Below are 15,477 nucleotides of genomic sequence, written 5' to 3' on the forward strand. Positions count from 1 at the left end.
CGAAACAGGGGAGCTTCCTGACAAACATCAACCAAAGATCGCAGCACCTTCAGAATTTACATATATAGGAAACGTGTCTTAACCTAAGTCAAATGAAATTCATGTGTCCTAAATAAAAGTGATGTGACACTATTAAAATTTGGGATCGATTCCAATAATTAAAATAATTCGCACTCGTCTGCTGCTGACCGAAATTCTGACGACGAATTTCTGACGTCTCACTTTTTTCAATTTCATTTCTTTAATAATTTCCAACAAATTATTTATACCCCTCTTTCCTGACATCATTATCTTCACCAACTCCTCTCTCTCCAAATTATACAGATAGCTCTTCTACCTTCTGTCTGAATACCAAAATTCCATAGAAAAAAAAAAGAGATTTTTCTCCCCAAATATCACTAAAAATAAGCCAAAAATGGGGAAGCCACGCCGAATTCAATCAAATTCAAATTCAGACACAGCTCCAAAAATTGAGAGGAAAATCATTGAGAAAAATAGAAGAACTAAAATGAAGAATCTCTACAACCAACTCGTTTCTCTCCTCCCACACCAACCCTCTCCGGTAATCTCCTTCTCTCTCTCTAGTATTTCATCTTAATTTATTAACTAATTTTAATTGTTAACTAATTTGATTAGGGTTAGAAAAAAGGTTGAAAAATGAGAAAAAAAAAAGGGGGGTGAATTTAGTTTTTGTTTACTTGAACTCAACATGGAAAAATGAAATTAATAAAATTATGTGTGTGTGTGTGTGTGTTTAAGTAACTATAGGCAGGTACAAATGGAGTGAAGAAGGGCTTAAACCCTTACCAAGCTTATTTTTTCAATTTTTATTTTATTTTATAGAGTATTCGAATTTATCTCGTTATTCGAAAACCCTATAGTGAATTACCTAAAAAATATATTCTCGAATAGATTTTAGAAAACGAAGCCCTTATCAATTTTTTTCTGCATTCGCCTCTGTGCAGGTGGATGGGGTGCCATTACCGGATCAAATAGACGAAACAGTGGAGCATATCAAGGGCATGACGACGAAGCTGGAGAAACTGAAGCAAAAAAGGGACCTCTTATTAGAGAAAAAGAAGCAAGTAATCAAGAATTCATGTGTAACAAATATCAAAAATAAAGCAACAAATAATGCAAGTTCATCTTCATCACCTCTAGTTGAAGTTCAAGATATGGGGCCAAATCTTGATGTCATCTTAGCAAATGATCTTCAAAACTACACTAGTTTCCGCGATATTGTACGATTGGTTCATCAACACGGAGTTGAGATTGCTAGTGCAAGCTTTGCAAGGGATGGCAACTCATCCATCCAAGTTCTACATGATAAGGTAATTAGTTTTGCTAAAATCAATATTTTCTTGCTTTTGTGATTTTATTTTTGTTATATTTCATGTTTGATTGTTTTTTTATAGGTTGGGAATCCAAAGCCTGGATTTGATGGTGCAACGATTACTAGAAAGATGAAGGAGTTGGCATATAATAAAGGGGCTTCTTCAATGAGTGAAGTGGTTGAATCAGATACTAATTTATGGGATTATGAAATTGATTCCAAGATTAATTGGGGCTTTGAAATCCCTGAGGTTTTGTTACCTGGTTTGCAGGAGTTCATGATCACAATGAAAAAATGTTCATAATTATGTATCGAGAGTGTGTTTATGTACTTTTTGTAGTAAACCTATCTTGCAATAAAGATTGTTATATTCATCAGTTGCAAATAACATTTAGTTGTATGGAAATGGCATTCCCTTGATGGGTGAAGCAAGAGGAGCTGCCGTGGAATGGCATTCCCTTGATGGAAATCTACGGCGTGTTCGAGCCGTGGGAGGTTTTCTTCGACATGGAGTCGCGTTGGCACTCGAGGTTGGAGGAGAAGGGCGCCATCAAGTACACCATCTACGCCTTCACATTTCTCCCGAGGGTTTCAAACTCGAAAAAGATCTGGCGGGACATGTGCTTCGCATCAATTGGCGGAAACAAACGAGGTTTTTATATTTTTATTATTTTTTATAGAGTTCTCAAATTTTATATAAATTCTTATACAAATATATTCTTATACAATTGGCGGCGTAGTCGATCCGATTCTGCTGCAGTCATTGGCAGAAACAAACGAGGTGCTTTTTTTAAATTAATATTTCATAGAGTTTTCAAATTTTATTCAATTATATAAATTTTTACACAAATATTTTTTTGTGCGTCCGCCCAAATGAAGAAGATCAAGGTGTTATGAAGAGGCAGGAGAAGTTGTGCAATGACATCGGCAATGAGGAATCTCCCTACACCGTGGGGCCAGAGCATGGTCTCATGGACGAGGAGGAGGAGGATGAGGATGAGGAACCTGTTAGAGACCATTGCCAAGATGGCTCAGTCACTGCCAGCAATGCAACAGTGTCAAGCCTTGAGGAGCATTGTGTGAATGCTATGTCCAGCGCACGAGAGAAAGTTGTCGATGGCTCCACACGAGCTGAGCTCGTGACTGTACCCAAGATCACAGCTAAGGTAGAGGACCACTCTTGTACTTGGAGAGACGTGGTGATCGAAGGGATAAAGAAGAAGGATGCTTTGCAGAGTTAGTTTTATTTAGTGTTATCATTATGGTTTGTCTTGTACTTAACCTAGATTAGTTAAAGGTTCTAGATTGTTCCAACAATGGATATATGTATGAGCTCTTCGAGCATTTTGATTATGAAATGAAAAACAACAAATTTACACTCAAGCTATTTTTGGTATTCTCTGCATTCACTTTCTTCTTCATGGATCCTACCGGATGTTTACATGGTATCAGAGCAGGATCCTTTTGATCCTGTATCTCCTACCCCTATAGTCTATTTTTCTTGTTTCTTTTCCAAAAATGGCCGAAGCTAATGAAGCAATACCAGTGGCAACACTGCCACCTCTATTCTCTCAGTTACCTCCTATTTCAGTCAAACTAAGTGATGGAAATTTTCTTACGTGGCAACAACAAGTTGATGTTGTTGTTTATGGGTATGGTCTTGAAGGGTTTCTCACTGGAGAAACAGATCCACCTGAGCAGATGATTGCAGATCAGAATGGAGATATTATGGTGCAAAATCCGGCCTTTGTGTCATGGCAAAGGCAGGACAGGAGAGTAGCAGGATGGCTCTTGTCTTCTTTGTCTGAGAATTCCCTAACCATGGTGGTGGGACTCAGATCTGCTAGGGACATTTGGAAGGCCCTAGAAACAAACTTTGCAAGCCGCTCTACAGCCAAAGTGATGCAATACAGACAGCAAATGCAGAACCTGAAGAAAGATGGGCTCACTATGATAGAATATTTGGGTAAGATGATGACTTATTTTGATCTACTTGGATCTGTTGGCTGTAGAATTTCAGAAGGAGAGCAGGTGTTGCATATCATGGGAGGTCTTGGTCAAGACTATGATCCTGCAGTATGTGCAGTAACTTCAAGATCAGATCCTTGGAATGTTGCAGATGTCAGTACATTTTTATTAAGTTTTGAGTCTAGGATGGAATCAACTAGAACTCATTCTACCAGCTCAGATGGATCACAACCAACTCTAAATCTAGTTCAGCAACAACAGTCTATGCAAAAGAGAGATCAACAAAATTTCAACAACAACAAGTTTGAGCAAGGCAGTGGAAGAGGTTTTGGAGGAAGAAATCAGAGAGGAGGTAGAGGTGGAAGAGGCTATGGCAGAGGAGGTAACAAGATTATTTGTCAGTTGTGTGAGAAGCCTGGTCACTCTGAAGCAAAATGCTGGCATAAGCTTGAGCAAAATTACACTCCACCTCAACTCTAGTTCAGGAAATGCCCCTCAACAACAACAACAATGATTCTTCAATCCCTCGGCTCACTTGGTTCAGTCTGTGCCAAGATCTCCATCAAGTTCTTTCTCCAATGGAGCTCCATCAAAATTCAGTTATGGCTCCAATGCCTCTTTAAGTTGGTATCCAGATTCAGGAGCAACACACCACGTGTCAAATGATCTCAGCAATCTCAACATCTGACTACACAGGAGGTAAGAATTTATTGCTTGGCAATGGGACTGCTGTTAATATTGCAAATATTGGAGAAAGTGCTTTTAAATCTCACTCAGCTAGCTTTTCTAGAATTCTTCATCTTAAGAATCTCCAGCATGTTCCTAACATTACCAAAAATCTTCTAAGTGTTTCCAAGTTTTCTCAAGATAATTATGTGTTCTTTGAGTTTTCATCCTAGTTTCTGTTTTATTAAGGATCTGAACACCAAGGAAATTGTGCTCAAAGGAACCCTTGATAGAGGCCTATATCATTTTCTAGTGGATCACACCCCAATCAAGAGAGGCACTGTCTCCATTTCTGCTTCCAGTCGAGAGAGTCCAGCTGTTCATTCCCTGAGCTTGGCCAACTCAAAATCCAGCAGTAGTTCCAGTTCTGTTCCTAGCCTAGATTTGTCTTTATGGCACAATAGATTAGGACATCCTATTCTTGATGTAGTTAGACTTGCTCTTAACAGTTGTAATGTTCCTTATGTTGCAATGAAAGACTCATTTCTTTGTCATCCTTGCTGTGTTTCCAAAGCTCATAAATTACAATATACTCTGTTCACTTCTCAATATAATTCTCCCCTTGAGCTTATTCATAGTGATCTTTGGGGACCATCTCCAGTAAAGTCTAGAAATGAATATTTATATTATGTTTCATTTGTTGACAATTTTTCTAGATTCACCTGGATATATTTGCTCAAAACCAAAAGTGATGTAACTTCAGTTTTCAAACAGTTCAAAGTAATGAGTGAGAACCTCTTAGGGACTAAAATTAAAATGTTGCAATCTGATTGGGGAGGTGAATATCAAGGTTTGGTTCCTTTCCTTAAAAAATGAGATCATCCATAGAGTCTCTTGTCCTTATACCCCACAGCAAAATGGCCTAGCAGAGATAAAATACGGACATATAGTTGAAACAGGTTTGGCCTTGTTAGCTCAATCTTCACTTCCTCAAAGATTTTGGGATGATGCCTTTCTGCTGTTCATTTGATAAACCTTATGCCTTCTAAGGTAATCAAAAACATTTCTCCTCATGAAAAACTCCTGCTCAAGAAGCCAAACTATTCTGATTTAAGAGCTTTTGGGTGTCTATGTTTTCCCTTCACCAGACCATATAACAAACATAAACTACAATCCAGATCTGTGAAAGAGACTTTCCTAGGATATAGCCACTGTCATAAAGGGTATAACGTGCTTCTTCCTGATGGAAAATTGATCATTATCAGGGATGTCATTTTTGATGAATCAGTGTTTCCTTCCAAGATACTTCTGTTACATCTCCACAGCATAACACATATCATTCTACTTCTGATAATTCGGCATCTTTACTCCCTCTCATTCATACCATTCCTCATACCGTTCCCTCCTCTGATCAGCCTGATAATCTCTCATCTTCAGCCTCAGAATCAAGTTCTGCTCTCACACCATCTCATCATTCACATAGTTCACCATCATCAGCTACTCGATCTCTCCCTGCTGATGATTCAGTTGATTCTCCAGATCCTGATCCACCAGCCAATACTTCCACTCACACCATGACAACAAGGTCAAAATCTGGTATTGTTAAGCCTAAGGTCTTCACTATCACTTTGTCTCCTTATCTTTTACCTAAATCTGCCTTAGAGGCCTTGCTTATTCCCATTTGAAAAGCTGCTATGCTGAGTGAATTTATTGCTCTTTTAAAGAATAAAACTTGGATATTAACAACTCTCCCACCAGGCAAGAACCTCATTAGTTGTACTTGAATTTTCAAAATCAAGTTTCATTTATCTGGTGCCATTGCTAGATATAAGGCACATTTGGTTGCTCAAGGTTTTTCTCAACAACCTGGTTTTGACTTCAATGAAATATTTAGTCCAGTTGTGAAGCCTACTATTATAAGAATTATTCTCAGCCTAGCAGTTTCTCTTGGCTGGACAGTGACTCACCTAGATGTGAACAATGCTTTCTTAAATGGTGAGTTGAAAGAAGATATTTACATGAAGCAGCCTCTGGGTTTTGAGCAAGGTGGACCTCATCTTGTTTGTAAACTAAACAAGGCTATTTATGGCCTAAAACAAGCTTCTAGAACTTGGTTCTTCACTGTCCACTCAGTACTTCTTAACCTTGGCTTTTCTCAGTCTAAGACAGATGCTTCTATGTTCTTTAGACAGCAAGGAAATGATGTTATCTATCTACTTATCTATGTAGATGATATGCTAATCACTGGAAATTCTCAAACTTCAATGCAGAGAGTCATTGCTCAGTTGAATTCCTTCTTTTCTTTAAAAGATCTTGGGGAGATGAGCTTGTTCTTAGGTGTTGAAGTAGTCAAGGCTACTGATGGTGGACTTCATTTCTGTCAGTCTAATTACATCAAAGATCTTCTAAAGAAAGCAAATATGGTAGGTGCCAAACGGTGTCCAACTTCTATGGTTTCAAGCTCAGAGTTAAGTAAACATTCAGGGCAACCAGTGTCTGACCCTAAAATTTATAGAAGCATAGTTGGAGCTCTTCAATATGCTTCCATTACCAGACCAGACATTAATTTTGCCGTGAACAAGGTAAGTCAGTATATGGCAGAGCCATTGGATACACACTGGAAGGCAGTCAAGAGAATATTGAGGTATCTTTCAGGGACTCTAGATTATGGGATTCAAATTCGAAAATCAAATGGAGACATTTCAGCCTTCTCTGACTCAGATTTGGCAGCAGATTTGGATGATAGAAGATCAACTACTGGAGTATGTGTCTACCATGGGAGAAATCTGATCTCTTGGTGTGTTAAGAAGCAAACGGTTGTAGCTAGATCAAGCACAGAAGCAGAGTACAGAAGCTTGGCACAAGCACAGAGGTGACATGGCTCACTTCATTACTTGGTGAACTTAGGTAAAGAAGAAGATCAGTCCTGTGATTTGGGTTGAAAATACGAGTGTTATTGCTTTGGCATCGAATCCTGTACTTCATGCAAGAACTAAACATATTGAATTGGATATGCATTTTGTCCGAGACAAGGTGTTGAATCAGGAAATAGAATTGAGGCATGTTCCTACTGCAGATCAGATCGCAGATATCTTTATTAAGCCCTTGAGTCATCAACCCTTCGTGAACTAAGAGAAAGATTGGGTGTAGTCTCTTTAGCCTCCCTCGGATTAAGGGGGCGTGTTAGAGACCATTGCCAAGATGGCTCGGTCACTGCCAGCAATGCAACAGTGTCAAGCCTTGAGGAGCATTGTGTGAATGCTGTGTCCAGCGCATGAGAGAAAGTTGTCGATGGCTCCACACGAGCTGAGCTCGTGACTGTACCCAAGATCACAGCTAAGGTAGAGGACCACTCTTGTACTTGGAGAGACGTGGTAATCAAAGGGATAAAGAAGAAGAATGTTTTGCAGAGTTAGTTTTATTTAGTGTTATCATTATAGTTTGTCTTGTACTTAACCTAGATTAGTTAAAGGTTCTAGATTGTTCCAACAATGGATATATGTATGAGCTCTTTGAGCATTTTGATTATGAAATGAAAAACAACAGCATTCACTTTCTTCTTCATGGATCCTACCGGATGTTTTCAGAACCTTCCTTTGCAACGAAGCTAGCGCGTCTTCTCCTCGCCATCAACGGCATGAAACCTTCGTAGGAAACAGAGCTAGAGCGTTTCCTCCTTGGCGACGATGAAGGATTTGGAGTCATGACTGGATAAATGATGAATTATTATTATTGATAGCAAGTGAATTATATTTTTTTTAATACTTGTATCATTTGCTAAAAAGTTATAAGTACATATATAAATATTGGTTGGACTCTGCTGTCTCAGTTTAAGGATCCTAATGCATTTGGAATGGTGATTTCGAAATTTTAGTAATTGTTTTATTTCAATACTCATTTCCGTCTATTATAAACAGTCTCAAATTCAGATGCCTCCTTTAGGAGTTTCACTTCTTCCGAATGCGGATTTTAAGAAATGTTAAATATAGTAATGGAAAAATATTACTGAAATATGAGTTTCACATATGTATATATTACTCTCTCCCCTCTCATTAATTTGTACCAATTTCCACTATATTTCTTAAAACTTGGTGGTGTCAATTAATAGGGGAATGGAGGAGAAGTTATAAATAAAATGTGTCCTATTAATATTTATGGTAAAAAGAATCGGGACTGCTGTTCGCAGATAATTGCTGACGAAGGGAGTAGCAAAATCAGATATTTTCTTGGAATGAGAAAGTAAAAACTATCGTTGTATGGTGAAAAACTTTGTTTCATCCATTCACACAAAATGTGTAAATCTTACCCGAAATAATTTTAAGTAATTAATGGAGTATTTATTGATAGGATTGAAACTTAAATATATACTCACAATAATTTTAAGCTAACGGAGTATATATTAATAGGATAGGTGACATTATATTGATCTCATGTGATTTACTACTATATAGCATAATATATTGATCATCCCTTCCATAATAAAAACATAAATTAACTAACAACAACGGAGTTTGAATTGTTGTACATGCATGGGCTTTATACGCAAAAATGGATGGGGCTATCTTGTTATTGGTATTGGACTTAATTTTGCTATTGGGCCTCATTCCTAACTAGCCCAATCACTACATTGAACTTTTATATAGTGGAATGGTTTTGATAAAATTGTATTTTTGTGATTGGAAATATTTTTGGTACTAAAATTACACTATTTTGGTGTCAAACAAGAACCATACATAAATAACTCACAAACTTTGGAAGTGTTATCTAATCATCGTTTACAAATACTACAAAATAGAACCTAACAAAATATGGCAACTTTTATTTATTTATTCTTTAAAAATTGATTAATAGTTTGAGTTGATTATCATGTTCTGATTCGAACCTCTGATCCAGTAGTTGGACATGAATCGTCTTACGAATTAAGTTTCGCTACATTAGTTTATCGTCATATTGCACGTGCATGGCCAATGGCGGACACATGATAAAAATATTGCTGCTAAGTTCGTTCGTTTTCTATTTTTCTATGCATTTTCGACCTTTCTCAGTCTCCATTTTTAGCTGTGTCAACTTAGTAAAGGTGAAAAATAGTTTTCAATAATTTCGACAAATTTAATGAAAAAAAAAACAAAGAAACAAAACAAGAAGCGTGACACAATAGAAATGCCAAGTTTGAATTTGTTTCTCATTTGACTATTTGAGCGAGGACGATTATGCCAAAGTAAGATTCTAAGAAAAAGACAAACCATTTAAACATCATATGCCTACTACCCATACAACACGACAATGTACACTTGCATTTCAATTATTGTACTTATTAGCCAAATCAAGACTCATTTGCTTTTCTAAACAAGATTTGTTTTTATCTTTTCTGATTTTTGTGTTTTTACCCAAATTTTCAATGGAATCACTGCTTTATTTTTGCTACAAGTCAAGATCCCACTTGTACCATTTTCACTTCCTGGGGGCGAGGTGGGGCTGTCTCTAATAGTTAGTCTGCCGAAATTGGAACAGTGTGATTTCTAACGTACAGTAGACTTGTGAGTAGAAACCATGTCATAAAATTGTGTGTTTGCTACAAATGTTGATAATATTGATCAAATACGAGAATTCAGCCCAAAAGATTAATCTACTAAGAGATAAACCTCATTTAGTCTATAATACGGATATATCTCATACTAGTTGTTCTCACACTCGATATGGGAATTGAGTCTGTAACATTCGATCCTCCTTTAAGGGCCATCGTTCTCGTTGGTCACGGCTGATTAGTTGCCAGGCCACCACTTTGAGTTCTTGTTGGTCACAGCGGATTCTTTGCCCGGCCACCACTCCGAGCCGTTTGGCTCTCAGTGAAAGCACAGATTGATAGAGAACTCAGCCCAAAAGACTAGCCTACTAGAAGAGAGAATCCATTTAGTCTACATATCTCACATCGGTTGTTCTCACAACCAATGTGGGAATTGAGTCCGTAACATATGTCCCCAACAATAGTACTTCCTCAGTCCCCAAAGAGTGAATATTTAGGTCGGCACGAGTTTTAATGCATAATTGAAAAAATAAGAGATAGAAAAAAAAATTAAAATATATTCTTAATGGATAATAGATCCACCTCATTTAGTGAGAAATAAGTTTTCATAATTAGAAAATTCATACTTTTTAGGAATGGACTAAAAAAAATTTAGTTCATACTTTTCAAGGACGGAGAGTATATATACATATATCCATCAACAATTCAACAATAAGAAATGACCTTTTAATCTGGGTATTAATCAACAGTATTTGGAAATAATATTGAATTCAGAGTACTTATGACCCTTTAATCTGAATATTAATCTACAATATTTATATGTCGAAATAATAGTGAATTCGGAATATAATTTAAATATTTCTAAAAATTCCGTATTTCAATATTTTTAACATTTTATTACGTTAATTATGGAATTGGACTTTAGTCAATCATTAACCCCATAGAATGAGGTTAATTTTAAAATGACTGTAAATTAGAATGGGATAATCATGGATCAAACAGACGATCCCAATTCCATAATTATGTTTGGCTCGTGTAAAGCACTCACACGGCAAATGAGTATTCCATTTGTTCGACTTTATCTTTCGAGCCAATGCAGCTCAATTTATGCTAAGTATCTTTTGATTTTCTTATAAAGATCACATAAAACAATTTTATTTATTGGCCTTGAATTAGGGCTGTCAATTTTTGACACGACACGATAACACGACACGAACCGGCACGAATTTAATGGGTTTGGGTCAAAGCTTATCGTGTTCGTGTCCTTATCGGGTCGACCCATTAAGGACACGAAAATTTCGTGTCGTGTTCGTGTCGGGTTCGTGTTATCCGTTAACACATAATATTTTAATATTATTATTCTTATTAACACATAATATTTTAATATTATTATTCTTATTATATTCATTTTTCAATACTTATTTTCGTGTCATTAATGGGTTCGTGTCGTGTTGACCCGAAACGGTTCGTGTCGTTAATGGGTTCGTTCGTGTTCGTGTCGTGTTCGTGCCTGAGGGTAGCGGGTCGTATTCGTGTTCGTGTTTGAGGTTTTCTTAACGGGTCGTGTTCGTGTTTATTGTTATCGTGTTCGTGTCGTTATCGTGTCGATAACGACCCGACACGCACGATTTGCCACTCCTACCTTGAATTAATATCTCAATTTTCTATATATAAACTTATGTAGGTCATTCTAAGACCATTCATGTGGCTGAGTAGTGATTTCTATCCATAATTAATAGTTCTATATTTCCATTTTTTATTGTCCAACAAAATTAGTCTCCTTTTGTTTTTGATAAAATTTATATCTCTAATAGTGTGAGTCATATTATGCATTTACAATGCTTTGATTTATCAATTTCGCATGAAAAGTCGTGTCATCTACTACCAAGATTACTGGTAGTGAACAGAGGGAGTAAAAAACTTGATTTTTATCTTTTCAACGTAAACTCCAAAGAGATAAATAAAAATGATAAATTCAATTTCGTAATTTATAATATGAGGATCCTAATAGCATCTACAACGATGCGGCCCCAGTCTTGATCCGGGAGAATGAGACATCGGTGGAATGCTTCTAAGGGGGAGGGGGGTTGCTATGACGGGCGTCATGTGGCATGACATCCCCCCATGCTCCCTTTGCCTCCATGCTCTCTTTACCGTATTATTTTAAAAAGTCAAATGAAATGATTTTATGATTATTGGACTTTTTCTTTTCCATTTTCAGAATCTCCCAACACCCCATATTTCAACATGAAAATACCAAATTCATCTCATAATATTTTCGTATCAATTTCTCTCAATTGTCGCTCTAAATATTTTTTATTCTTGCAATATTTTCGGCGATTAAAACAAATGCCGGTATAGCTCCTTGCTTGCAGCGAGCACTCTAGGTCCTACCCGTTGGCAAGGTGTCTACATTCCCCACATGCCCAACTTAGAGTCGGGCTCAAGATCAAGGCTAAAGCGCACAAATCACACCGATTTTTTAAGGATTTTAATAATGTAATTTTTAAAGAAAATATAATAGAAAATAATGGACTAATTAAAGAAAATATTTTTTTTTACTATATAATTTGTGGCTGATGTACGTTGTGGGCTTGTGGCTGGCGGCTGGCCTAATCACAATTCTCTCTTGTAAATGTGAATAAAAATGCTATTCTACACTTAAAATTATGATCCTTACGTCTTTGTCCAAAACAAAAATCCTTAGTAGGTAGTAGTACTATTAAATTTCAAAGATTTTTGCTCATAATTATTGAAAGTGGTTGATTATATTCATTATGTAATATCGAACTTAACTAAATAAAACGTGGGGATGTATAGGGGAGGAAATGATTATGCTTTATTATATTCTATCGAAATTCGATGGAAAAGTTTAGGGAATATATTAATAATGAAAAGGGCACAATAAAGTAGAACGAATGATCCCCGTTAAAACAAAGTATGGAAAGATGTAGAAACGCCTCCCAACGAATTTCCATGTCACAAGTCTTTTTTAGGTTCATACATGGTGTTTTCTCTTTATCATTAAAATAGTATTAATATTTAATTATTTAGGAGAAACCGAACATTAGGGTAGTGATTGTCATTTTCGTTGTCCGCAAAATTAACTACTACGAAATAATAATAATAATAATAATAATAATAATAATAATAATAATAATAATAATAATAATAATAATAATAATAATAATAATAATAATAATAGTTATAATAAGAAGAGAACGATTGCTCATGAATTTTCAAATCAAGAATATAAAATCATAATTTTTTACTCCCTCCGTTCCATAGTAATAGAGTCATTTTATCATTTTGGTACGTTTCATAGTAATAGAGTCATTTACCTTTTTAGTAAAAGTCAAAACATTTTTCCACACGTACTTTACTCTCTCTTACTTTTTTTTCTCTTCATCTCTCTACCTTTTTTCATTTTCCACTTTATTCTCTCTTTACTTAACTCACCTAACACAATTTTTCTTAATCTCCGTGCCGAAAAGAAATGTCTCCATTACTATGGAACGGAGGGAGTAATTTTTATAATTGCTATTTGATGGTCAAAATTAAAATAAATGTCACAAAATCATGTCGTTTCAGATGTATCAACATATTTCATTAAATACTTAATGTATAATGACGTTGTTTTATTTGTAAGTAAAACGTAATGTTGTTTTGGTGTTACATCGTACTATTTATTTTATCATACAGTTTTGAGTCTTTTGACTGTTGTGGATACTGAGAAAAATTAAATATAGGAAAAGTAGAAGCAGTTACTAATTAATGAAAGAAAAGGAAACAGTCAGTAATTAATTTATTAGAGCGTGAATCCATGCGTTGTTGATATTATAACATTTCTTTAATAGACCATGAATCATGTTTTATTTTATTATAATAACACTGCCTAGTATTACTTTCTCATACTTTTTGTTGTGAGAAGTACTTTAAAACTTAAAATAGGATAAATAAATGTTATCTAATAGAGAAAGCCTATGGAAAAGGAAGCAGTTACTTAATAATTAATTAATTAGAGTGGGAATCCATGTAAATTCCATGAAATCCGTTAAGAGGATAATATATCATAGTATTATGAAATTATCTTTATTTCACCATGAATCATGTTATATTTGAGTATAGTCCTATTCCATTTGTTACTTTTTCATAATTTGAGACACAGCTTTTTATCTGAATCAAATTTGTTACCAACAAAGACACTTTTACGAGAAGTCTTGAGTTTCTAGACGTTACCTTTTATACTATTGTAGTATTAGTAATTCGTCTAAATTATAATTATTAAAAAATGACCATAAAATTTTTGGATGATAGATTAATAATGTGACCCATCGTTTAGCTAGAAAATATGTATTCTCTCTATCCAATAAAATAGTCTTTCTTTTTTCAAATTTGGTCTCTCGATACAAAAATACTCATAAGTAGGTGTCTTCTATTGTAATGGAGTACTAATAAGTTTTTTTTTTTTTTTAAAGTGAACATCATTCTTCATTAATGATATTTTAAATTTTACCATTTAGCATTAAAATCTATATATGTCATCTCTTTAAGTCTCTATTTTTATGAGACGGAGGGAAGTATATATAAGATGGATCATGACAGAACTTTTCTTAAAATCAGCAAACATAATTATAGCAGTTCACAAATATATTGATAGGCATCATAAAATATAGAATTGTTTTACTCAATATCAGTTCGATGATTCACGAATATCAATTTCTGACTCAATATTAGTAAATGATACACCATCCGTCCCACAAGAATATGCACTTTTTATTGGACATGGTTTTAATACACAATTGGTAAAGTAAGAGAAAGATAGAAAAGAAAAATAATTAAAGTATTGTCAGTGGATAATAGATATCGCCTCAATACAGAGAAAATAGTTTCTAAAATTGGAAAGTGCATTATCTATTATCTTGTGATGTGAGATTTGCGCGTGCTTGTATGCCTATTTTTGCCTCTTGGTTTAGTGTTAGTACTTGATTTTCGAACTGGTCTTGGCTGGTTTGTGGTGGGTTGTTAAACTTTTGTTCATCATCCCTTCGATTGAATCTCTTATTTATATAAAAAGAAAATAAAAAATAAATGGCATAGTCTCTATGTAATGTCTTCAACGCATGAAGGATGACTTTTTTGAGATATTGCGCTTTTGGATATTTCTGATTTTTGTCTTCAAATTGTCATTGGGAAATTGTATTTTGTTAATGCATATATATGCACTTGGAACTTAAAATTCTTATCACACTATATTCCATACGTCAAGATCAAGATTATATACTAGATTATCAAAATTCATTAACTAATTATGGAGCACTACTATATTATGTTCATTGAAAGTTCCTATAGTTTTGATGTGAAATGACGAATAAGTGCAATAAAATAAAGTGAGAAGCATTACCAATTTGAAAAGAATTTCCAAGTCAAAGTCTTCCTCTATTTTTCTTGTTGCACGACCTACGTTCCCCACTATACTCTTTTCATCAATACAAATACGAAAAAATAGAAAAAAAATAGAGAATAAATTATTAATTAATTAAAGTGTTGTGCTTTTCTATAGGTGGAAAGATGAGATTGTTATTGTACGTCATTTTCCAATTTTGGTGCATCATAATTCTTACGTAACAACAAATATATACGCACGTGTCGATTTTTACGGTGACCAATTCATATGCAATAATCATGTATATACGTTTATAAATTATAATGATTAATTAATTAATTTATGAGTAAATTACCATACCAAGTTAGCACTTTCAATTTCAAACGAACGCTAACTTCTTTTTGCTTTTGGTTACAACTTTTTTGCTAAAGGGCTCGTTTGATAAGAAAGATGAGATATAACAAGATTTGTTAAATAAGATAAGAAATGCGGGCTTCGTGTCAAGATAAGCTCGGATGAAGGTTTTTTCGTTGTTGTTTGGTAGACAAGAAATTATCTAGATTTTGTATTAATAAATCATAATAAATGAGGTAGAAATGC

The 15,477-nt window shown here is 34.9% G+C and overlaps 1 protein-coding gene across 1 annotated transcript; it reads left to right on the forward strand.

Annotated features, from left to right (window-relative positions):
* Positions 1 to 306: 306 nt before the first annotated feature.
* Positions 307 to 1,707, forward strand: LOC125187431 (transcription factor bHLH162-like). The gene is made up of 3 exons (XM_048084024.1): positions 307 to 562; positions 966 to 1,331; positions 1,416 to 1,707. Exons 1-3 carry the CDS (start codon positions 416 to 418, stop codon positions 1,635 to 1,637), a joined length of 735 nt encoding a protein of 244 aa, XP_047939981.1. The 5' UTR covers positions 307 to 415; the 3' UTR covers positions 1,638 to 1,707.
* The last annotated feature ends 13,770 nt before the right edge of the window (positions 1,708 to 15,477 follow it).

This window comes from Salvia hispanica, chromosome 5 (genome assembly GCF_023119035.1).
Source record: "Salvia hispanica cultivar TCC Black 2014 chromosome 5, UniMelb_Shisp_WGS_1.0, whole genome shotgun sequence".
Classification (NCBI taxonomy): Eukaryota; Viridiplantae; Streptophyta; class Magnoliopsida; order Lamiales; family Lamiaceae; genus Salvia; species Salvia hispanica.